This window comes from Octopus bimaculoides, chromosome 1 (genome assembly GCF_046866305.1).
Source record: "Octopus bimaculoides isolate indiv1 chromosome 1, ASM4686630v1, whole genome shotgun sequence".
In the NCBI taxonomy this organism is placed as follows: domain Eukaryota; kingdom Metazoa; phylum Mollusca; class Cephalopoda; order Octopoda; family Octopodidae; genus Octopus; species Octopus bimaculoides.
The window spans coordinates 195,787,645-195,813,713 of record NC_142928.1 but is presented as its reverse complement, the minus strand read 5'-3'; the positions used below and the strand labels follow the sequence as shown (position 1 = coordinate 195,813,713).

The 26,069-nt window shown below is 38.4% G+C and overlaps 1 protein-coding gene across 1 annotated transcript in view; it reads left to right on the top strand.

The window, feature by feature from the left end:
• Positions 1-12,877: 12,877 nt before the first annotated feature.
• The window catches only part of LOC106869903 (C-1-tetrahydrofolate synthase, cytoplasmic), a 76,443-nt gene continuing 63,251 nt past the window's right edge, over positions 12,878-26,069 (top strand). The window contains exon 1 of the mRNA XM_014915830.3: positions 12,878-13,040. Coding sequence (XP_014771316.1) covers positions 13,006-13,040 — 35 coding nt within the window. The 5' untranslated portion in view covers positions 12,878-13,005. The remainder of the gene's footprint in view (positions 13,041-26,069) is intronic.

Here is a 26,069-nt window from a genome sequence, read left to right as displayed (position 1 = left end):
TTGTCCATCTCCTTTACCTCCCCCTCTGTCCACTTCACAATTCCAGCGCCATACCAGACTACTACGACTGCGTGCAAGTTTTTTTTTTTATCGAAATTATGTTTCTGGCATAATTTTTGGCAATAATAAAAATAATAATAATTATCATTATTGTTACACAAATTCTGCAGGGGTCGACCTTGCCTCTCGTTATTTGAGGTTGATAAAATAAGTACCTGTTTTGCCCTGGGGGTGGGTGTAATCGACTTGCTCCTCCCTCAAAATTTCGTACTTCGTGTCTATAGTTGACAGGATTATTGTTATTACACCCAAACCACAGCTATCGCTCATGACTCTGTTTATAGCTAGTTATCATAACTAATATCCTTGCTACAATGTAACGCCGCCACATCACTTCCAACCTCCTCTCAAATACAACAAAATGCAGATAACGTTCTCAAAATCTTATGAAAATTAATTAGAGAGAGAGAGAGAGAGAGAGAGAGAGAACGTAAAGGGAGACAACTCTGTGCTCCTTCCAATGTAATTTGCTTCTGGACTGATTGACGGTTAAAGATTGTTACAGATTTAAGTTGTTGTTAAGTCTCATGTCAGTCATGACCAAACAGACTTTAAAGACAATCCAGTCATGAACATCCCTTCTTCTTCCGATTCTTCAGAAGAAGAAGAAGAAGAAGAAGAACTGTTAACATGCTGGACAGGTGTACCGAGTTCAAATTCCACTGTGCTTGACTTTACCTTTCATTCTTTCGGGGTCAATAAAATTTTTGGTCTTATGCCAAAATTTGAAACCATTATTATTATTATCATTGATGTTGTTGTTATTATCATTATTATTATTATTATTATTATTATTAACAGTATTTCGTCTGTCGCTATGCTCTGAGTTCAAATTCTGCCAAAGTTGACCTTGCCTTTCATCCTTTCACGTTCGATAAATTAAGTACCAGTTGCATACTGCGGTCGATATAATCGACTTGTCCCCTGCCCCAAACTGGCTTCCCTTATGGCAAAATTTGAAAACATTGTTATTACTATTACTCTTTTCATTATTATCATTATTATTATTATTATTATTATTATTATTATTATTATTATTATTATTATTATTATTATTATTATTATTATTTATTGTCTTTGCACAGTTTCTAACGCTGGAGATGTACTACAGTGTCAGCTGTTCACTACCAGTGAACTAAGGTAACACTCCTTATTTTTCGAGCACCTTCCGGAGTATTCGAGCGGCTCCAAGCAGAGCTGTTTTCTGCAAGTGCTCCGCCCTTATTGCAGCCCCTATTTGTTCCATGTACTTCTCAAAATTTTTAATCACTGTTCCCAGGGCTCCAACAATTATTGGTACTACTACCACCTTTTTCATCGACCACAACTGCTTAACCTCCCAAGCTAACCTGTCATATCTATCGACTTTTCTTTCTTCCTTGTTGTCAGCTGGACATACTATATCTATGATCCAGCATAGTTTGTTTTCTTTCTCAATTAACACTATGTCTGGCTTCCTATTCTCTATCTCATGGTCGCAGTGAATCATAAAATCCCACAGGATCTTTGCATTAGCCCCTTGAAAGTTTCAAACAATTGAGGTTTCTAATTGGTTAAGATTGTATAATATTAAATGCTGGTATCTTTTTTTTCATTAATAATTTTTGGGAAAAAAGAAAAATTAATACAGTTTTCATCAGCAACAGATAAAACTACGTCAATGTGAAAAATTTGAAAAACACTTGATGCAAATTTGAAATATTTCAAATGCATGGAAGAATTTTAAAAAGACCCTTATTATTATTATTATTATTATTATTATTATTTTGTCAGCAACATTTTCTTCATTTTTACTGTAGTGTGGATCCTACTGTCACCACCTCCGCTGCCACAGCCCCATCCCCACCATCACCTCCATCCCTGCTACCATTCCCACTACTACTGCCCCCATCATCATCTATTAAACACATCACCCACCTTCTCTGAACTAATGAGGAGTGTACAACACTTTGAGCCTCCCAGTCTAACCCAATCCTTTCTCCCCTGTACTTCAACTATTTGGGACTCACTCTGGTTTTTGTTATATTTTTTGCCTCTCACATAGATCAAGCAGCAGAAACTCAATTTAAACATCAATTGGACCATCTGTTGGACATCTGTTGGACATCTGTTGGGCATCAAGTACATCTGTCTGAACCTCAGAGAGGCCACTTCTACACTCTCTTCTTCTGAACACTACCATCTAAGTCTCTCTCTCTCTCTCTCTCTCTCTTACTTCACTTTCTGCTTCCCTTTCTCCCTCTCTTTCCTTCTCTCTCTTTCTCTCTCTCACTAGATATATATGTGTTTGTGTGTGCATGTGCATGCTCACACGCGTGCATACACACATACACACAAACACATACATATGTATATTTCAATCTCTCTCTCTCTCTCCAAATTTTTTTTATTCCTCCCCAATAAGTTTTCCTCCCTTTTTTTTTTTTATCCCAATCACATTTATCTCATCAACTTTTTCTGTTCTGCTGCTTTCTCTCATCACCACCACCACCACCACTATTGCTGCTGATAACGATGATAGTGTAGCAGCAGCAGCAGCAGTAGCAGTAGTAGTAGTAGTAGTAGTAGTAGTAGTAGTAGTAGTAGTAGCAGCAGCAGCAGCAGCAGCAGTAGTAGCAGCATATGTGCGAATGAAGTATCATAAACTAGCTGCAACACCAACACCAACATTACTGCTGCTGCTACTACTTCTACCACCACCACCACCACCACCACCACCACTACCACCACCACCACTACTACTACTACTACTACTACTACATGCTGCAATCATTCAATAACTTCCACAGCCAGTGAAATCCTATTTTAATAATGAGATTATTGAGATGGATTAGCAACCACTGTCTACAGCATGACATAACTAATCTATCCACTGCAGAAGACTAATAGACTGTCCTTATATGAGTAGTAAGACTTTATTAATTCACCATTGTGTTATGCCTGCAGTAAGACATAACTAATGCCTATGGCGTAGACTTACTACATCTGTTTAAAGCAAGACATAACTAATTACTGTAGAATTAACTAACTCCATCTGTCTAGTGCAAGACATGACTAATGTCTGTGGAGTCAACTATCGATGTTTGAAAGAAGCCTTTCACACACACACACACACACACACACACACACACACACACAAATGCACACACGCATACACACACACATATGCATAAAAAGATAGACAGACAGACAGACAGACAGATAGATAGATAGATAGATAGACAGACACACTGACAGACAGACAGACAGACAGACCAGGTAGGTAGGTAGGTAGGTAGGAAGGCAGGTAGATAGATAGATAGATAGATAGATAGATAGATAGATATCTTTCTTTATTAGCCACACGGGGCCGAACACAGAGAGGACAAAATACAATGTAGAGCTTTTTTCGAAAGAAAGAAAAAGGAAGGAAAAATTCGGATCAAAAGGCATCGTGTAAAAAAAAGAATCCAATCAAAAGGGATCATGTATCACAGGAAATATTAAAAATGTAAAAAGAAAGATTAGGTTTATCCATGGAAAGAAAAGCCTACAAAAAAGACCACGGTAACCTCAAGCAGGGTGGAAATAAACACATGAGAGCAAAGTGCTCTCTCTCTCTCTTTTTTCAATATACAGGATCATGCTCAAAGTGGTTTCGCTAAATGATATATTGATTGCCTGTTATTAATTTGGGGCCCTTGTCTGTTGATGAGGATAGCTTCTTTAATTCTTAGATTACCCAAATTTCTTTCATTGGCCTCAATTGTGACCGTTATGCTTTTGTCAGTGTTAGCTACATGATGACATTATTATTATTTAGGGTGGTAAGCAGGCAGAATTGGTAGCACACCGGGCGAAATGCTTTGTGGTATTTCGTCTGAAGGGATAGAGAGAAATTGCCAAAACAGATTTGTTATGCCAAACTAAAAGAAAGACTATGGTATTGAACTGCTGGATTTTAGATATATATGATTGAACGGCAAAACGGTTTCAATGTAACCACTCAACTTCGGGGATCGAGTGGGCATTCCGCCTCTTTTCATGATTCATTCGTTTCTTTTAATTTTGCTTCTTTCTTTATGCCTTCGTTTTATAATTTTAGTTCCCTGATATTGTGTTTGTACCGTCTATGTTGGCCCCTGGTGGGCAATAAAGAAATCGGTATTTCGTCTGCCGCTACGTTCTGAGTTCAAATTCTGCTGAGGTCGACTTTGCCTTTCATCCTTTCACGGTTGGTTAAATAAGTACCAGTTACGTACTGGGGTCGATGTAATTGACTTAAACCCTTTGTTTGTTTCTTCTATGTTTAGCCCCCCCCCCTCCCGTGGGCAATAAAGAAATAATTATTATTTAACAAACTTTAATAACATCACATTAACGACAGCATAAAATATAGGAGCTTTTCGCTGCACCCTGTATTTCACAGAAATTAAATAACCTTGATCGTTTAACACTTCTGTTGAAAGTAATTATTTTAATTAGAATAATTGAAAGTTCATTAGATCTTGAAAATATTCTTAAATGCTCAGTCATTCATAAGAGTTGGAGACAGTTTGGTATTATAGTAATAGAACAGGTGCATAATTACTGAATTGTAATTAATAGCCTGCCAATAATTAGTGCAGAGTTATTTGAGTTGTTAGAATTACAGGTTAAGTTTAGGTACAGGTGTAGCTGTGTGGTAAGAAGCTTGCTTCCCAACCACATAATTTCAGGTTCAGTCCCACTGCATGGCACTATGGGTACCATAGTATCTTTTACTATAGCCCTGGGCTGACCAAAGCCTTGCTGAGAGCTGTCTTTTGCACTTGAACTCTGCCTCTTCTGGTTTGTGGTTACAGATCCATGGTTTCAGTCTTACAAGCAGCTTTCCACTTCTGTTCTTTCAGTGGTGTCTGACTGGCTCTTATGCTGGTGGCACATAAAAAGCACCATTCAAGTGTGGTCGATGCCAGTGTCGCCTGACTGGCTTCCATGCTGGAAGCATGTAAAAGGCATCATTCAAGTGTGGTCAGTGCCAGTCCTGCTTGACAGGCTCCCATGTCTGCCTGTAGATGTCACTGCTGGCTGTGAGAATAATAACCAAAACAAACTCGCAAACATCATCATCGTCGTCATTGTCATCATCATCATCACCGTCATTTAACGTCCGCTTTCCAGGATGGCATGGGTTGGACGATTTGACTGAGGTCTGGAGAGTCAGTGGCTTAATCTTTTCACAAGGCTTTAATCAGCCCGAGGCTATAATAGAAGATACTTGCCCAAGGTGCCACACAGTGGGACTGAACCCAGAACCTTCTTACCACACAGCCTCTCCTGTGCCTATCATTATCATCATCATTATCATCATCATTGTTGTTGTCATTGTCGTTGTTTAATGTCCACTTTCCCTGCTGGCATGGGTTGGATGGTTTGACTGAGGTCTGGAGAGCCAGAAGGCTGCACCAGGCTCCAAACTGATCTGGCAATGTTTCTATTTATTGCTGAGCATAATATATTTGGTGGTGGTCATTTATAATCATCATCATCATCATCATCATCATCATCAATGAAGGATGTTAAAAATTGTTGGGTGGGATAAAGAGAAAAACTGCACCACATTTGGAGAAGTTACTCATGAGACACTGTTCAGAAACTGGAGTTGTCAGTCTAAATGTCAAGAATCGTCTGTCAAGAGGTTTTGAAGATGGCTGACTGATTCTGTGAAGAATAACTAAACATAATATTAAATTAGTGGGCTTAAAAACAACTAAAATGGTGACCTCTGAACGTGAAAATATTTCTCTATGGAATATTTATTTAAATAACTGACAGAGAGCTGTTACCACCGGTCTACAGCCATTTTTTCTTCAAACCACATGCAGTTTTCTCCTCATGGCAACAATGGTAGCTTCGGTGTTGTCCTAACTGCCATACTTCACATACTATGTTCAAGCAATTTACTATGCCCCACTTTATGCCAGTTTATTTAGGTCATTGTTATAGTATCGAACCAACAGTTAGAGATTAAGGGAAAAGCTCAACTTTGAGGTTTGTCTATTCACTAGGTATTTATCTTTAATCTCTAAATCTAGTTTCTGTCAACCCTTTTGACCTTATCCCCTGAAGGGGGGATCCCAGTATAAAGAAGGGATCACATAAGGACTTGTATTGTTGTCAATAAGTTGATGACAATGGTGGTATTAATGGTAGTGGTGGAGATGGTGGAGATGGTGGAGATGGTGGTGCGATGATGATGTGGGTTGTGGTAATGGTGGTGGTGGTGGTGGTGGTGGTGGTGGTTGTTGGGGTGAAATGATTACGCTGACAATGGTGGTGGTGATGGTGGTTGTTGGGGTGAAATGATTACGCTGACAATGGTGGTGGTGATGGTGGTGGTGGTGGTGAGGGTGGTGGTGAGGGTGGTGGTGGTGGTGGTGGTGAGGGTGGTGGTGGTGGTGGTGAGGGTGGTGGTGAGGGTGGTGGTGGTGGTGGTGAGGGTGGTGGTGGTGGTGGTGTTGGAGATGGTTGTGTTTCTTGTGTTTGTAGTAACTGATAGTAGGAATGATGATAATGATGATGAGAAGGAGGAGGAGGCTGGTGAGGATGATGACAACAACAAGTACAACGACAACGATGATGACGATGTTGATGATGAAGGTGACAACGACGATGACGTCAACGATGATGAAGGTGGGGGTGGTGGTAGTGGTGATGGTGGTGGTGGTGGTGGTGATGATGGTGGTGGTGTTGAGGATGATGATGATGATGATGATGATGGTGGTGGTAATGAGGATAATAATATTAACCAATGTCAGAATTGTCCTCGCTGACACTGTTTATCACAAAATATTTCATAACCTCTGCCCCAACCCTATCTAGTCTTTTGTCTGTCTCCTATCTCTAACTTGCCATCCAATTAAAAAAAAAAAAAGAACCAGACTGATTCATTTCTTGAATAGGGGTGTAAAGAATGAATGAGATTAGTCTAAGTGTTACATAGGGGAGCAGTGTTAGTCTTGTAAGTGGTGACTGGGGTTGGGGATATTGTATAAATAGTTGTTATCTAACCCTGGTCAGTCTGGCTCAAGTAGACCAGGGACAAGGACCAGTTGGTCCACTGTCTGAAACTGTCTCGCAAACTCTGCAACCCCGTTACTCCAGTCTGTCCCTTAATCATGCTCTCTCTCTCTCTCTATATATATATATATCTATTATGTTGTTGTTTAATATCAGGTCATCCCCTGATCAAGCAGACATATGATTAAAGCTGTTCCCTCACCTGGGTCAGTGTTGTTGTAAACATCCCAAACCACATTCAAAGAAGGGGCACCTGGTGCGTAATGATAATAATTATCATAATAAACCTATTGCATACCATGCTCAGGTGTGCTACAGCTCGTTAGAAATAGGTGAAAGAAGGGACAGAAAGCAGACAAATAATTCATGTAAAGAAAGAAGCGCAATGAAAAATAGAAGGGCACAGAAGGGCATACAAAGCAAAACACAAAAAGATAGAGAAGGGACCATTAAAAGAGTTATAAAGAGGAAAGGATGGATGGGCATGTCAGGGGTAGTGTTAGTGAATTTTTGGAGCCTGGTGCAGCCTCCTGGTTCTCCAGACCTCAGTCAAACTATCCAACCCATGCCAGCATGGAAAACGAACGTTAAACAATGATGATGATGATGATGAAATTTTTGAAAGCTGCAGCATCCTGACAGATAACAACTGATAGGGGTGGCTTATTTCATGCTTCAATAATTCTTATTTCTTTATTGCCCACAAGGGGCTAAACATGGAGGGGACAAACAAGGACAGACAAAGGGATTAAGTCGATTACATCAAGCCCAGTGCGTAACTGGTACTTAATTTATCGACCCCGAAAGGATGAAAGGCAAAGTCGACCTCGGCACGGAATTTGAACTCAGAACGTAACGGCAGACGAAATACCGCTAAGCATTCCGCCCGGCGTGCTAACGTTTCTGCCAGCTTACCGTCTTTGTGCTTCAATAATTCTGAGAGTGAAAAATAAGTTCCTGAAAGTTGTGGGTGCTGCACCGTTTGGTAGAGATACTGAGTTCAATATGTGGCCAAAATAGTTGTTGTAAAAATGGTGAATAATCTTGTTGGCTTCTACAAAGTCAACTGCTAAATGTCGAAACTGTAGGATGTCGATTCCCAGAGAAGCAAGATGTTGAAAATATGATAAGTGACTGACAGACAGTATTTGTCTGGCTGCATGTCTGTGGACAGCTTCCAGCAGATCAATACCATGCTGGGCGAAATGCTTAACGGTACTTCGTCTGAGTTCAAATTCCGCTGAGGTTGACTTTGCCTTTCATCCTTTCAGGGTTGATAAATTAAGTACCAGTTGCATACTGGGGGTTGATCTAATCAACTGGCTCTCCTCCCCCAAAATTTCAGACAGTGTGCTTAGAGTAGGAAAGAATATATAGTTTTACTAAGGCGGCAAGCTGACAGAAATGTTAGTACGCTGGGCAAAATGCTTAGCAGTATTTCATCTGTCTTTACGTTCTGAGTTCAAATTCTGCCACGGTCAACTTTGCCTTTCATCTTTTCGGAGTTGATAAATTAAGTACCAGTTGTGTACTGGGGTAGATCTAATAGACTCGTCCCCTCCCCCAAAAATTTCAGGCCTTGTGCCTAGAGTAGAAAAGAATATTCTGGACGAGAGAAGGGGGCTCCAGGCTGAAGGTGAAATCTCTAAGTATGGTTGTGGAATTCCAGAGGGACGAAATTCTGTGAAGAAAGGATCTAGTGATTTGTGCAAGAGTTGTATGGCATGAAATTATCCAGCTCTGAGGAGCAGCAGTAATGAAAAGTAGTTTGAGGAGATGACAGCATGTCTATGGATCAGGGGCTGGAGTGTGTTGGTGAGGGACTCCCTTGCAATCAGTGAGTCAAGCATGGAGCAGAAAGTGATGTTCCAGGCTGGTGAGAAAGAGAAAGAAAGTACAGACCATCATCATCATCATCATTATTATTTTAATGTCCACTTTTCCGTGCTTGTATAAGTCAGATGGAATTTGTTGATGCAGATTTTCTATGTCCAGGTATTCTTCCTGTCACTAACCCTCCCCAGTTTCGAAGCAAAGTAATATTTTCCCTTGACCAGACATGTTCTTCATGAATTACTGGCAACAAACAACACCAGTTGTATGACAGTGATGCTTGTTTACAACCAGCATGTGATGTCTAGACAAGGAAACACACATACATACACACACACATAAGTACACAAACACATACATATATATGATGGGCTTCTTTCAGTTTCCATTTACCAAATGTACTCATAAGGGCTTTAGTTGGCCCAAAGTTTTAATATAAGACACCTGTGCAAGATGCTGTGAAGTGGGATGGAACTCCAAACCTCATGGTTGGAAAAGGAGCTTCTTAACCACACAGCCATGGATGAAAAGGAGACATTTATAAAAGAATAAAACTGAAAACATGTGAGCTCGTTAAACAATAAGGTAATTATTAAACTAGTGCTTTGTTAAATAGTGTGTATGTGATTGACACAGAGAGATATGGTAATTAACCATTGGAAATAAATAGTCCAAATGTGTGACTGACAGACACACAAGGTTTTCATGTGATTCGTGGAGATGGGAGTTTAGCTGAGAGAAAATATACAGAGTGGGGAGAGTCTATTTATTTGAAATGGAAACATGATTAAAAAACATAAGAGATAAAACATTTCGCTATTGTTCGTGTTATTGTTGTTATGCATTGACTGAAAAAAATTGGTTGTGGTTTGATTACTGTTGATTATGTTTTTGTCAACTGGGGCTGACTTGAAGTTAATCCAACTGTCGTCATGGCACTCCGTCAGTTACGACGATAAGGGTTCCAATTGATCTGATCAACAGAACAGCCTGCTCATGAAATTAACAGGCAAGTGCCCCTTAGGCCCCTTAGCATTCTGTCTGGCTTGCTAACAATTGTTCCGGTTCACTGCCCTTTCCTTATTAGTAATAATGGTTTCAAATTTTGGCACAAGGCCAGCAATTTTGGGGAATTCTGCTGGCTTGACAACTTAATGATAATGCTTTCTACAACAGATACAAGGCTTGAAGTTTAAGGGGACAAGACTAGTTGATTGTATCAACCCCAGTGCACGACTGGTATTTATTTCATTGACCCCCCCCCCCCCACAAAGGATGAAAGGCAAAGATGACTTGGGTGGAATTTGAACTCAGAACATAAACACAAACGAAATGCTGCTAAAAATTTTGTCTAGAGTGCTAACTGTTCTGCCAGCTCACTGCTTTGATATTTATAAAAATGATAATGACCTTGGCAGAATTTGAACCCAGAATGCTAAGATGGATGAAATGTCACTAAGCACTTTGTCCAACTAGCTAAGATACATTGTTTTGTCTTGGTATAAAAAGATGGGCTACAGCAAATATTCTGCTTAATACCACAGATTTGCTTGTCAGTTGTTTGACCTTAACCAGTTGAGCATGTCCCTTGGTGGCTGACGATATGTGCATCTCTGATCATGAGCAGAAGTAGTGGAGGAACATCATAGCCATGTGTTGAGAGGAATTCTTTCGTATTTGAATAATTCACCTCTGGAAACATGGGTGTTTTGCTCAACAGCCTTTAACAAACCTTATTCAGGGACATTTTGAGCGGGATGAGCTACTTGATCTGAAGAAAATTCTAACTGGGCCCCACCTGCGAGGTCATGCGCTGTTTATCTTGATATGAGATCACCATGTCACGCACATATGGTTGTGATGCATGTGCCTGGTGTACCCTTATCAGACGGGTAGTCATGATGGGTATAATGGGCTTCGTATGTTTTATCCCAGTGTCACTTTGATGGCATGCGCTGCTCTCTCACTCAATAATAATAATAATAATGATAATAACAATAATATACAGAAAAAAGATGGTATAGGCACACCCCAGAAAAAGTCACAGAAAATGAGAAAACAACCATACTCTGGGATATGCCAATTCACACAAATAGAGAAACCAAGGCTAATAGACCAGATATAGTTGTCAGTTGTGAGTAAATTTATGTATATATATATATATATATATATATATATATATATATGAGATGTACTTGCATAGCAAGTGACCTGATCTGAGATCATGTGCTGGAACGAAAACAATTGCAGCGTGGAAGGTGTTTATAAGCCATTTAAAATAACACACAAAATCCGTTAGATTCACTTCAACATTTAAATTTAATTTGTCAAAGCACAGAATTTTGTCAGTGAACAGGTCGCGGTCTCAAAGCGACGAAAATATTTTGACAAATTAAATTTAAATGTTGAAGTGAATCTAACAGATTTTGTGTGTTATTTTAAATGGCTTATATACACCTTCCACGCTGCAATTGTTTTATATGTATATATATATATATATTTTATATGTATATATATATATATATATATATATATACATATATATATATATATATATATATATATATATATATATATATATATATATATATATATATATATATATACTGCACCGACATGCACATGTATGTATGAATGCGCATGTATGTGCTTGCATTCATATTTTGTGTGTGTGTATGTGTCAACATTTTGTGCATTTAAACAAGATGATCCATATTTTTTTTAATATTATTGAATGTTATGAACATTTAAATCATATTTGATATTATTGAAACTTGCAAACATTGAATCTTTTAAACATGTTTTTCTAAATCATAATCTAGAATTTTTACCATTGATAAATGAAAAATATTGTTGAAACTAGTTTGGTATGAATATAAGTAAATTTATTTAAAAACAATTACAAGTTTTTTCAAATTTAGGTGCATTTTCAACAACAAATTCTCCTGTATTTTGTTCAATCAGCTGAATCAACTTGTCGTTGGATTAGCGTGTAAGTGGCTGAATATTCCACGGATAGATGTGACCTTACCATAATTCTCAACCAGAATCAGCATAACACAGTGTGTGAGAAAATTGGGTAAATTTTCAGATTAACACCCACATGATTTTCACTAGGGTGTTAGGATTAGTTTTAGGGTTAGGCTTACGGTTAGGGTTAGGGTTAGGGTTTAGGGTTATGGTTAGGGTTTTAGGATTAGGGTTAGGGAATTCCTTCCCTACGCCTAACCGTAACCGTAACCGTAACCCTAAACCTAAAACTAACCCTAAAACCCTAACCCTGGCCCTAAAACCCTAACCCTAACCCTAGTGAAAATCGTGCGGGTGTTAATCTGAAAATTTACCGAAAACTGTTCCTTTGAACTCTAGGGACGATCCCGTCTGATTGGTTTCTATGTAGTTTCCATCTGTCCAGTTTCATTCATAAAATATGGGGGTCACCCAAAGCCATAAAAAGAAAATATTTGTCCAAAATGCTATGCCGTGAGATCGATCGCAAGGCCTCATGGTTGCAAACTGAACTTCTAAACCATTCGACCATACCGCACCGACATGCGCATGTATGAATGCGCACGTGTGTCCTTACGTGCATATTTGGTGTGTGTGTGTGTGTGTGTCAACATTTGTTTATTTATGTATATATATGTTCGTCTGGAAATATATGTATCTGCACGTATATACGTTCTTGTCAGTGTTCGCTGTTTGTGACTAGATTCTGGTAAACATCAAGCTGTAACACACATCTAAGTTGTGTCTGTAGCATTGTTATACGTGTGTGTATGAACAAACAGATAAGAATGAACTTTTCGTTCTCGCCCCCTTTAAATCATTATTTCCCAGTCATATGCAACACCCCCCCTCCACGACTCCCACTACTGGGTCACACACAACCAACCAGCGCTACATCAATCACATATTTTACTACCCCACCTCTCTCTTTCTCATTCTGTGACCCAGCTCTACCCGACCAGTGGTGGAGGATTAAAGTTAGCAACATCTCGTTGTTGTTTGGTGAAACTTTCTAAAACTATTAACCTTTCTCTCTAGATTAACCTCCATCACATTTCTGCTATGGCTTCGATACTGAGCGGTAAAAATATCTCAGAGTAAGTTAATATATATATATATACATATTACGTATTAATACATGCTGTTATTATTGTTATTATTATGTTTTGCAAGTGTGGGAAAACGCATCATCGTATAATATTGCAGACATTTGTACATCCTAAGATGGGTTGTAGTTGCTTTTTCTCTCTCTCTCTCCCCAGCATTTTAAAAATTATTCTTCCATGACAATACCTTTAGATTGCATAGATTCATCTCAACTATTTGCAGCTCATAACTTCTATATGCCACCCCACTCCGTCTATGGCACTCATCTCCGAGTATTATTAATTGCTTTATTCTGTGCCTTATACTTTTATTATAACTCCCTCCACATCTTGGATGTCTCGTAGAAATATTAACTCGATTCGTGGTTTTTGACCGGTAATTTAGTTTATCGACCCTGACTTTTACGTCTGTGACATTCGAACTTAAAACGTGAAGAGCCATAATTTGGTTCGACATCGGGCATCTCGTCCAACATCGCCCTAACAAATTTACCAAAACTATCCCCAAATCACAAATCTCGATCTGTAAGGATAACTAGTAAAACTTTATTTACGAAGATTATAATCGATTTATCGATGCCTCAAACCTACACTCGATTCTCGACCGACTGTCACTATGTGACCATCAACGGGATGTATGATATGGGATTAATAGTGTAACATGTAAGCGAATATTTTAACGTCTGTACATTCTGATAATAGTAGGGGTGTCACACACACCCTGTAAACCTTGGTTTGCGCAGCAACGTCGTAAAAACATCGTCCCACCTGAGCGAGGTTACAACACGACACACGTTTACACAATGTTTTCGTTTAACCCAAAGTCAGCCCTCATCCTGTCGGCCTCTGACAAAAAGCAGTTGTGACTACACTCTTTCAAGCAATTTATTTTAAAACTACATTATCCGTTCTATTTCAAGACTGCATGAAGTATTTTAAGGGAGATATTGTTGTTAATTTAACCACTTCATGTGATACCGTACAGACCCCCGTCCTTTAGATCATCGCAACTAAGCTTTATACGGGGAGTAGTCTCGGATGAATCAATTCAATGTAATTAAACCATGCAAGCATGTGTTTAGGGTCCCAACGGAAGGAGGTGCTACCACAAAGTTTTTTTTTCTTTTTAAAGTGTTGAAAATTTGAGGGTTTATTTTCTTCCGTTGTACTTATATATTTATTGCATAAATTACTTTCTACTATTTAAGGTTAAATGGGGTTTTTTTAAATATGTTATATTTAATGTAAGTTATATCTGATCATTTATTTGCGCCACGGGCTGTCTTCGACTTTGTCTATTCAAAACGGTTTTTAATCCAGTATTTGCACGCTATTATTTGTAGCTTTATCTGCTTCGAGTTTCGCTGTTAAAAACGAATTATCTAATAATCTATGTTTAATTTATGTAGCTTAAAAGTGGACTAGAGGAAAATTAAATTTTTAATCTGTTATTTTCCACGTTCAGTGTTCATTTTAGGTCTTAATGTTGTCCTACAGGATAATAGAAGGGTGAAAGGGGGACCATTGTTTGTTGGTTTGTGTTTTAGAACGATTTCTGTTGGCCTTAATCCACTTCACAGTATGTATGGACATGTGTGGACTGTACACGTTGTTGTTATTATTTATGTAGTCGGAGGTCAGTTCTCGGTGAGCAGACAAACATTTACTAGCGTTCCAGCCAGGACCATTCCTACACCATTAAAACGTACCTTTCGAAAATTTCATTGAGAAACATACATTTAGCAAAAGTCTGTTAAGTTGTAAATAGATTGATAGATTAAAAAAAAAAATTAACCCCCCCCCATATATGATCGTAATCTACGCGTAAAATGTCCCTACGGAAAATTTCATTGAAATATAAATCTGCATTTTAAAGAAAGTTATGGGAAAATGAAGTTAGCTGCACACTTCTTCTGTCCATCTCGGTCTTATATTATCCCATATGTTGTTCTTCTTTCTAAGATAATAAAGTATGATTTGGCTGCTATTTCTAATATTTCGAGCGACCACTTAATCCCCCAATATACACGTGTTTATAAGAAAAATGTTTATGATCAGGTAAAACAGGATTTAAGCATTGACAACTGGTATAGACAGGGGTTGCAAATAATAAGGCATGACTAGGCACAGGTATGACTGTGGTTAAAATAGTTAACTTCCCAACCACATAGTCTCAGGTTCAGTTCCGCTCTATGGCACCTCAGGCAAAATCTGGACAGATGAAGGCCTTATGAGGGGATGTGATAGACCGAAACTGAAAGAAGCCCATCGCATGTATATAAATATGTGTGTGTCCTTGACCAGATATTACATGACTGTAAATGAGCAAGGTGCCACGCAATGGGACTGAACCCGGAACCTTGTGGTTGGGAAGCAAGCTTCTTTATTTCATTTCATTAAATTTGTCACATGGGCAGTACAAAGAAGCAATGCTTAGCCCCTAGGTAAGTCCTAATTGAGTAAGCTTATAATAAAAGGCCTTCCAGCCATGACCATCTTGTCTTTTTGTATAAAAAGACTGTTCATGTAGGGGGTGCTGAAAAGTTCCTGGTTTTAAGGGTCTTGCGAAAGGCTTGGCTGGAGGTCCAACTTTCCGGGTTCTTTTACAGGGCTTAGAAGAACTGAAGGACTGCTGCATGAGGTGTGTGAATCTGAGAGGGGAATAGGGTGAATGAAATCATATGTGATCCTCCTGTATTTTCTTTTACCCAAGGCCAGGAACTTTTCAGCACACACACACACTCCCCTCGTACATATGAATACACATGACAAACTGCTACGAAGGTGAAGTAAGCCTCACAAGAAAGTAGCACTTACTTTTAAAGGAAGACAGTTTTTATGGTTAAACCTCATCAATACAGCACAGCTTCTGGTCCACAGATCTGCTGTGTCCACTCTTTGTCTCTTTTTACCGTACTACATTTGCCTCTGCACCTCTGGACTCGTCAAGTTCATTATCATTTTTAATTTCTGTTTTCCATGCTGGCATTGGTTGGGTTGTTTGAGAGGAGCTGGAGAGTGGCACCAGGCTCCAATTGTCTGTTTTGGCAAGGTTTCTATGGCTGGATGCCCTTCCTAATGCTGGTGGCACCAGCATCAGTGCCTTTTATGTGGTGCCAGTACAAGTGCTGCCATATGTGGCACCAGCACAAGTGCTTTCTTACATGGTGCTGGCACAGGTGATTTTTACATGACACCACTCTGGTAACCATCATATACAGACACTTGCTGCTAGCTCTACACATTCTGGTGCCAACCTTCTGGGCAGCTGAGTTCAAATCTCTTCAAGGTAGAACTATTTTGTGGTTGGATGAGATGTCTTGCGGCATCTGTTCTGGTTCATTGCATTCTGACAGTAACACCTGTGGGGACACTGTAGTGCCAAGCTCTGTCAGCTCAGATTGGCAACTGTCTGTCTTTTTCAAAAGATCTTGCTCAGCCCTGCACATACGTACAGGTGTACGGTCAACATTGACTATCAAAGTTCCTACTGCACCAAACATTCTGATGTAGAACCCATTTCTGTAGGGAGGCATCAAGGTCCAGCCTGCATAGCCGTTCTCCCTTTCATTATACTAGAACACTGAACTTACCCCTACACCCAATGTTACCTCCCACACTCACCAGACACTTCCATTTCTCACCTGTCACCTCGCTACAGAAACTTGCTCTGATCTTTTGGTAACGGTCTATGGTATATGTCCCATTTCCAAGAAAGGTAACCTTTTTGTCTTTGCACTCCCTTCCAATATCTCTCAGGTAATGGAGGCAGTCATTAACAATAATGCCCACCAGCAACTTGAATCTCTCTTCTTCTCCCCTTCTGCCTCCCGTTCTCTCTCTCTGTGTGCCACTAGTACAATTTCTGTAAAGTGAGATCCACTTGTGACCTACTCTTCTTGATTACCTATCAGTGGGTTGTTGTCTTCGGGAAATTCGGTGAAAACAGCATTGCTACCCCGACATCAGAAGGATATTATGCACAGGCAAGGTTGACAGGTGCAAACGTGGTTGTGTAGTTAAGAAGCTTGCTTTCCAACCATGTGATTTTCAGTTCAACACCTTGGGTAAATGTCTTCTGTTATAACCCTTGGCTGTCAGTGGATTTGATACATGGAAACTGAAAAGAAGCTTGTTGTGTATGTGTGTGTATATATATATATATATATATATATATATGTATATATATAAATTTGAAATAGGATAAAATCTTTATAAGAATCTATTAAGTAGTCAACGTGAAAACCCCATAAGGGAAAAATTTACAATTATTCCTTTTAAATATATTTATATTAAGGGCATTACTACACGTAAATGCATCACGCTATGAAGGACTCTTAAAGCCAAAATGTGTGGCATTTACGTGTAGTAATGCCCTTAATGTAAATACACACACACATTTAGACATACATACATACACACACACACACACACACACACACACACACACACACACACACACACATATATACACAAGGTTGGTCAAAAGTCAGCTGACAGTAAATCAAAACCATTTAATTTCAAGATTTATTTATGTTTAACAACTGAATGAGTTTAATAAAAGCATCTAAATATGAAACATCATGGAAATTGTTCAAACTGAAGTCCTTCTTGAGCAACACATTTTTCCATTCAAGTCAATACAGAATTACAGATTGTATTTGTGGAATTTTGATTTACTGTTGGGTGACTTTTGGCATATATGTCTAAATATGTGTGTCCCCCCCCCCACACACACACACACCTTGTCTTGACTGCATGTAATGGTTGTGAACAAAGGCGCCATCATACAAGTGATGTTGTTCATTTCCAGTTTTCTGTAAATTCATATCTGACCAAGGGAAAATATTACTTGGCTCGAAAACAAGTGAGGGTTGGTCACTGGATGGACATTCAGCTGTAGAAAATCTGCTTCAGCTAATTCCGTTCAACCCGTACAAACATGGGAAAGGAGATGCTAAAACGATGATGATGATGACGACGGATATGTAGAAGCTATTTGTCAAACGACAGTTTTTATCTCTTTTTGTTTCGCCTCCACTGATATTTCTGTTCAAATCAATCAGATAATGTTAAAATGCATCTGCAATAAATGTCAATACATTGCAACAAAGCATTTCTTCAATCTCTTAGACTAAAAAGAAAAAAAGAGTTTACTGTTACTCTTGTCTGCCAAATAATTCCTTTCCTGGAGATACCAGACTTGCACCAGATGACTGAAAAGGACAATATGTAAATGCTCGTTAAACTTTTCAAATAATTTGCTGTAACTTTTTAATGCAGACGTGATTGTTTTTCTACAATTCTTTCTGTTGCATCATTATATTTTAGACTATAGATAGGAACTTCAGTTTTCTTGCGATCTCAACCATTTAAACAGTCTTTGACTGACTGGATTTACGTTTATTGTTCGATGCCACTGTCTGAACTTATCCTGATTCTGTGAAGCAATCTTTTTGTTTTAAAATGATCGAAATTATAATCTTTCATCGAAATTTCATGTTATTTTAGGTTCCAACAATAGCTTAAGGACATTTTTTTTTTTTTCATGAACTCTTCATTGTTTTTCAAAATTAATTGAAACAAACGAAGTGCATTTCAATAGAAATTATGGTAAGAAAAGGGTAAATGTTTTCAACTGTCTGATTATCAGCAAAAATTCATTCATTCATCATTACCTGTGTCAGGATGTTGGGATTTTTCTCTAAAAAAAACTGTATTAAATCTTTAGCATTTAAACCTGCCGTATCCAGACAAAATTTTCCACCTGTTTTATGTTCAAACTGGTCTGATTTGGCCTCTCACACCTACCCCATAATGCAATTGTGAAAATAGACAATAACCACATCAAAATCTCAAAGCTATGAGATAATACATGATAAACTCAAAACAATGTCAATAAATAATCTGAATGCTAAAGAATTAAATTTGAGTGACACTGTCTTTGGGACACCAAAGTTCCAAAAGGCTTTTGGCTTCAATTAAAGGGTTGACCCAACACATTTATAGCATCTCATCTGTATCCCCAGGCCATGTGTAATCTTTAATAGGGTCAGGGTTCAGGTTTCTTATCACTGCAATGATTGTTTTTAAATATACTTTTAACATACAAGTCACAAGACCTGGCAATTTTTTTTCTATCTTCTCCAAGATTAGGTCATCAAACCTGGTGTTCTTCACTGTCTTCTTGTACACTTTTGTATAGGGGGAAGGGTGAGAGAGAGAGGGAGAGAGTGGGTTGTGAATTCATCATCATCATCATTTAACGTCTGTTGTCCATGCTGGCATGGGTTGGACGGTTTGACCAGACTGGTACGCTGGAAGGCTGCACCAGACTCCAGTCTGATTTGGCATGGTTCTCTATGGCTGGATGCCCTTCCTAATGCCAACCACTCTGAGAGTGTAATGGGTACTATTACGTGCCAGCAGCACGGGTACCATTTGCGTGACATCGGGGAGCTTTTATGTGCCACCAGCACAGGTGCCAATTGCATGACGCCTGTATCTGCCACGACTGCGATTTATTTGTTTCAGCCATTAGACTGCGGCCATGCTGGGGCACTGCTTTGAAGAATTTTAGCTGAATGAGTTAACCCAGGTTCTTATTTTTTAAAACTTGATTCCTATTCTATTGGTCTCTTTTTGCTGAACTGCTAAGCTATGGGGACATAAACATACTGACACCAGTTCTCAAGTGGTGGTGGAGGGGACAAACAAACACACACACACACACACACATACAACAGACTTCTTTCAGTTTCTGTCTACCAGATCTGGTCCCAAGGCTTTGGTTGGCTCAAAGCTATAGTAGAAGACACTTGCCCCAAGTGCTTTGCATTGGGACTGAACCCAGAACCATATTGTTGGGAAGCACACTTTTTACCAATCAGCCATGCCTGCAACTATGTAGAAAGAACTTTTGTACTTTGTTTTCATTAAAGATAAGATTGCTGATTAATGTCTGGCATATTTAATGTTTTACAAATGTTATTCTAGACCAGGGGTCGGCAAACTTCTTATGTCATTGACCACTTCAAGGAATCATTGATATTTTATTGACCTGCATCGTGTAGATTTATTAACCCATTGCCTGCCATGGACCCCATTTGGGGATCTGCTAAAAACAGTCTCACTGCCGTTTGTTCATTGTATTTAAAGTGAATTACTTACGTACATTGTATTTACAGAGGTGTGTTTAACGATATTTAGTAATTAAAGTTTGCCATTATCAGCTCTAGGTAATGAAGGGAGCTGGCAGAGTTGTTAGCACACTGGACGAAATGCTTGCTGTATTTCATCTGTCGCTACGTTCTGAGTTCAAATTCCGGTGAGGTCGACTTTGCCTTTCATCCCTTTCGGGGTCGATAAATTAAGTACCAGTGAAACACTGGGGTCAATGTAATCAACTAGTCCCCTCCTCCAAATGTCAAGCCTTGTGCCTATACTAGAAATTATTATTAGCTCTGGCTAATCTTAGAGGACATTTTATGTCATAAATCACAATTTTTGAACTACAAAAATATTAACGGTTTTGAAAACGTTTTTTTTTTGTTTGTTTTTACATTTCCCATTTATATCATTCATTGATATTTCATACACATTCTCATTTGATATTATAGTTTCAAAAAAACTAAAATGTTTATTATTGAAATTGAATAGAAAAAAATAAATATGCCATCTTTTTCAGTGATCCCCATTTGGGACTTTTCGAAAGATTTATCATAATTTCCAAAATAATTCACATATGAAGAAAATTTAAATACTGTATATTATCTTAACTCCTACGACACCTGGCAAAGCCAAAAAATATAGATAAAAAAATTTGGCTGTTAATGGGTTAAATAAAATTTTAAAAAATGTGATTAATAGAAAAAAGAATTCTTGATTTAAATACAATAACTCCTTTTATTCTTTTGTGCTATTACCATTTTTTAAGAGAAATATTTCAAGAGATTTAATGAAAATGCTTAACGAAATCAATGAAGAACAATTGAAATTCTGTCCTGTTATAATTGATATATTTGGAAAACTTAATGGGAAATATTGTTTGGTGAATATTAGATTTTTCATCAATATTTGGCTAGAAATGAAGGCGGTGAGCCGGCAGAACCGTTAGCACACTGGGCAAAATGCTTAGCAGTATTTCGTCTGTCTTTACGTTCTGAGTTCAACTTCCGCCGAGGTTGACTTTGCTTTTCGTTCTTTCGGGGTCGATAAATTCAGTACCAGTTGTGTACTGGGGTCGATCTAATCAGGCCTTGTGCTTAGAATAGAAAAGAATATTTGGTTGAAAATTATTGAGTTTTTGCCTCCTGCGTTTACATTGTTCTGTCAATTGAATTGCTTATTTATTTCCATTATTTTGAATTAGCCATGCATCATATCATAACTTTGAGATTTTGATGAGGTGACTATAAAGTTTTTGGAATGACATTGTATGATAGGTGTGAGTAGCCAGACTTGGCCAGTTTGAACATAAAAGAGGCAGAACATCTCAGCCGGATATGGCCAGTTTAAAATGCTAAAGGGTTAAATAACCCATACTCTTTCAAACTCATTTCACTGATAACTCAGCACCTTTAATGCTTATGATCACTTGTGTGTGTGTGCCTCTGTCTCCTTGTGTGGGCATGTTTGAGCATGTCTATGTGTATGGGTTTGGTTGACTATGTTGTTACCAAACATACATTTCACAGGTGGCACGTAAAAAACACCATTTGAGCGTGGCCATTGCCAGTACCGCCGGACTGGCCCTCATGCCGGTGGCATGTAAAAAGCACCCAGTACACTCTCAGAGTGGTTGGCATTAGGAAGGGCATCCAGCTGTAGAAACTCTGCCAGATCAGATTGGAGCCTGGCGTAGCCATCCAGTTCACCAGTCCTCAGTCAAATCATCCAACCCATGCTAGCATGGAAAGCGGACATTAAATGATGATGATGATGATGATTAAATATTCCATCTATATCCAATATAATATGTGCTGTGGTTGTGTCTTTTTGCTGTTAAGAGACAAACTGACATAATTCCATTGGAGGATGTTTCCAACATATCTGTTCAAGGGATTGCTCACACTATTATGGTGCGAGATGTCTAGGTTGTGTGGGGAAGATCAGAGAGAAATAGAGGGTGGTGTCACCTACTTGGTGGCAGTGGCAGCAGCAAGTTGGTCATTGATGTATATAGGAGAAAGAGTGCAAGGGACAAGCCCCAAACCCTAGGGCACACCAGGGTTTATTATGTGTAGTTTCAGAGAGGGCTTCATTAACAATTGATGTGATGTGACAAGTCTCTAATCTAAGTAAGAGGCATGAGATAAATGGAGTCCATAGATAAGATGTTTTATCGACTGGAGATTGGATGCCAGACAGGGTTTGACATTTCTTGCTATCAAAGCAACTGTATTGTTTTTACAAATTTCTTAAGGGTGTGAACCCAGAGGTCAGTGACATAAGAGAGTAGGTCCCCAGATCTGTGTTTATGAAAGCCATATTGGGTGGACATTAGGGTGGAAGATATATCACAAGTGTTGGAGAAGATTGTTTTCAATGATTTTTGTCTCTCTTACTTTTGAAATATTGGAGGTGAGTGTGATAATGGATGGTGAAGGCATGTAGCATAGTGGTTAGGGTATTCAGCTTATGATCATAAAGTTGTGAGTTCAATTCCCAGCAGTGCATTGTGTTTTTATTTCACATTGCTGCAGTCCACTCAGCTGGCAAAAATGAGTTGTATCTGTAATTCAAAGGGGCCAGCATTGTCACATTCTGTGTCAAGCTGAATCTCCCTGAGAACTACTACATTAAGGGTATGCATTTCTGTCGAGTACTCAGCCACTTGCACATTAATTTCACGAGCAGGTTGTTCCATCGATTAGATCAAATGGGGACACTCATCGTTGTAACCAACAGAGCACCAGTTTTTATTTGTTTCGTTTTAATTGGGAGGGGGGGGGGTGAAGGTCAAGATTTTTATTGTTAATTAAACACTTAAGTCTTCTGAGTCAATATCAACGACTCTCTCTGTTTCTGTCTTTCTCTTTCTCTTTCCACCCCCATCCCCCACCTCTCTCATAATATTATGTTAAGCTAGTGATGTCCTATGCCAGACTTGTGAAATCTGGAGAAGCCAACCAGATGTCACCTGACCTTCACCATACAGCCTCCCACTCCTCTTCCCACTCCTCTCCCCTCCTCCTCCATACTGCCACTTACTGTTTTTTTTTACCTTATCATAAATCGCTCTTGTACTCTTATGTTCAACTACTTCTCCTCGTTACCTCCTCCATTTTTAAATGGCACAGGTAGAGAAAAGAGGTGTGGTTAGGGTTGTTTTATCTTCAGGTGTCCACTTGTCTGCTACTGATTTGATAATCATTTTATAAGCTATGATTACATAAACAGGATATTTGAATAGTTTTACTTCACCTCCTAACCTTGCTTGTTTGTATAATTTGTTGAGTAGAATATAACAACGTTAATGATTTAAAGAGTAATTAAGTTTTATAACGAGTGTAGGAATATGTAACCGTGTGTATGTCTTTGTGTGTGTGCCTATTTAAATACATGTATGTAAATAAGTGGACACATATAAATGTGTGTGTGTATAAATATGTGTCCGTACATAACGTGTGTGCTTACAGTTATGGGCGTGAAATTGTGTGTAAATATATTTTCATAATCATGCTTACACTTATGTATGTGTATAAGTGTGTGTGTGTATGTATATATATGGATGTACAGGGTGGCCCAAAAGTAGGTTTACAGTTATTCGACTATCTCTTTCACATTCATATATCAACAGTTTAGATCTTAATTATAAAAAGATATGAAACCATTATTCTATGCTAATTTGCCGGTAGCACATAAAAAGCACCATCCGAACATGGCCGATGCCAGTGCCGCTTCGACTGGCTCCCATACCGGTGGCACGTATAAAGCACCCACTACACTCTCAGAGTGGTTGACATTAGGAAGGGCATCCAGCTGTAGAAACATTGCCAGATCAGATTGGAGCCTGGTGCGGCCTACTGGCTTGCCAGTCTCCAGTCAAGCCGTCCAACCCATGCCAGCATGGAAAACGGACGTTAAACGATGGTGATGAATATGATGATGATGATGATTTCAGATAGAAATTTAAATGTAATAAAATGTTTTAAAAGAAATTTAAAGTGCTCATATGTTAACTGTAAACCTACTCTTGGGCTTCCCCCCTCCCTCTCTCTCTCTCTCTCTCTCTCTCTCTCTCTCTCTATATATATATATATATATATATATATATATATATATATATATATATATATATATAGGCGCAGGAGTGGCTGTGTGGTAAGTAGCTTGCTTACCAACCACATGGTTCCTGGTTCAGTCCCACTGCGTGGCACCTTGGGCAAGTGTCTTCTACTATAGCCTCAGGCCGACCAAAAGCCTTGTGAGTGGAATTGGTAGGTGGAAACTGAAAAAAGCCTGTCATATATATATATATATATATATATATATATATATATATGTATGTGTGTGTGTATATGTTTGTGTGTTTGTGTTTGTTCCCCCAACATCGCTTGACAACCGATGCTGGTGTGTTTACGTTCCCTGTAACCTAGCAGTTCGGCAAAAGAGACTTTTGGAAGAGGGGCCTTGCAAATCTAGTGGATAGATAGAGATAGATAGAAGAGCATTGTAGAAAATGAAGAAGAGTATATTTTAGATTAAAAAAGAACTTTGCTTATCTTAATTTTGAAAGATAAAAGAAGTATAAAAAAATGCATTATTTATGGAATAAATTTGAATATATATTTAAATAATAAGGGTGAAAAAATTGAATATTAATTTGATTAATATCAATTTAAACCAGTGGCCTAGCAATAGTGGTCTTCTAGCATAATGGACGTCCACTTAGTGGTCATCCCTCTTATATGTATTATATATATATATATCTTCGAAACGTCAAGTTAGAATAGAGGCAGCTGATGAATAATTCCAAGTGGCTTTCTGTTTTCCTATGTGTTCGTTCCGTTGTCTGTAGTTCATTGTTCTAACGTCCTGTACCTTGATATGCATCTATATACACATGTAGATGAAAGTATATACATATATGTGTGTATACATCCATATATATTTTTTGTATTATTATATATATATATATATATATATATATATACGCACACACACGTGTGTGTGTGTTTAAATATATATCTTTTGGGCTATGCTGGGGCACCACTTAGAAGAATTTACCCCAGTACTTATTTTCTTAAAACCTGGAATTTATTCCGTCAATACCTTTTGCCAAACCACTAAGTTACAGAAATGTAAACACACACCAACACCGGTTGTCAAGCAGTGTTGGGGGAACAACACATATACAGACATGCACCCATAGATATATACATGCATATATGTGTGTGTGTGTGTGTGTGTGTATCGAAATGTTAAAGACTTTTTCACTGCCTAACCACCGTGTCTCTATGGCAAGAAACTATTAACAGCTCTTAATCTTATACTGTTTGCATTAAATGATATTCATCCATTACTGGATGAAGTGGGTTTTTTTAAATTGATCTTACAGTAAACTATATATATATGTCGTTGCTATTATGCTAAACTGTCGTATGTCCAAATTTGGCCAAATGTAGTTTTTTTTTTAATATTTATTTTTGCTTGCAATAGCCAGTTCTTTTGGCCAAACTATTTTATCTTCAGCTACTTCAGATGCCAAGATATCAAAAATTGTCAAAAATTGCTATGGAATGGTGAAACTATTTTTTCGTTCTTTGAAAAAGCAATGTTTTGGACTTACAACGGTTTTGCATAATAGCAACGATATATATATATATATATACATAAACCTGTAAATGTGTTTGTTCTCCATGCTGTGTATATATTTATCAATATATAGGAAAACAGTTAGAAAGCTCACATATGACATTCACTGGAAAACTGTTGACTCTTTTAGGACAAGGCTGCTCCTGTATTCACACACCCTAGACCCACATTACAGTCATTCTGAATGTACTACTGCTACTG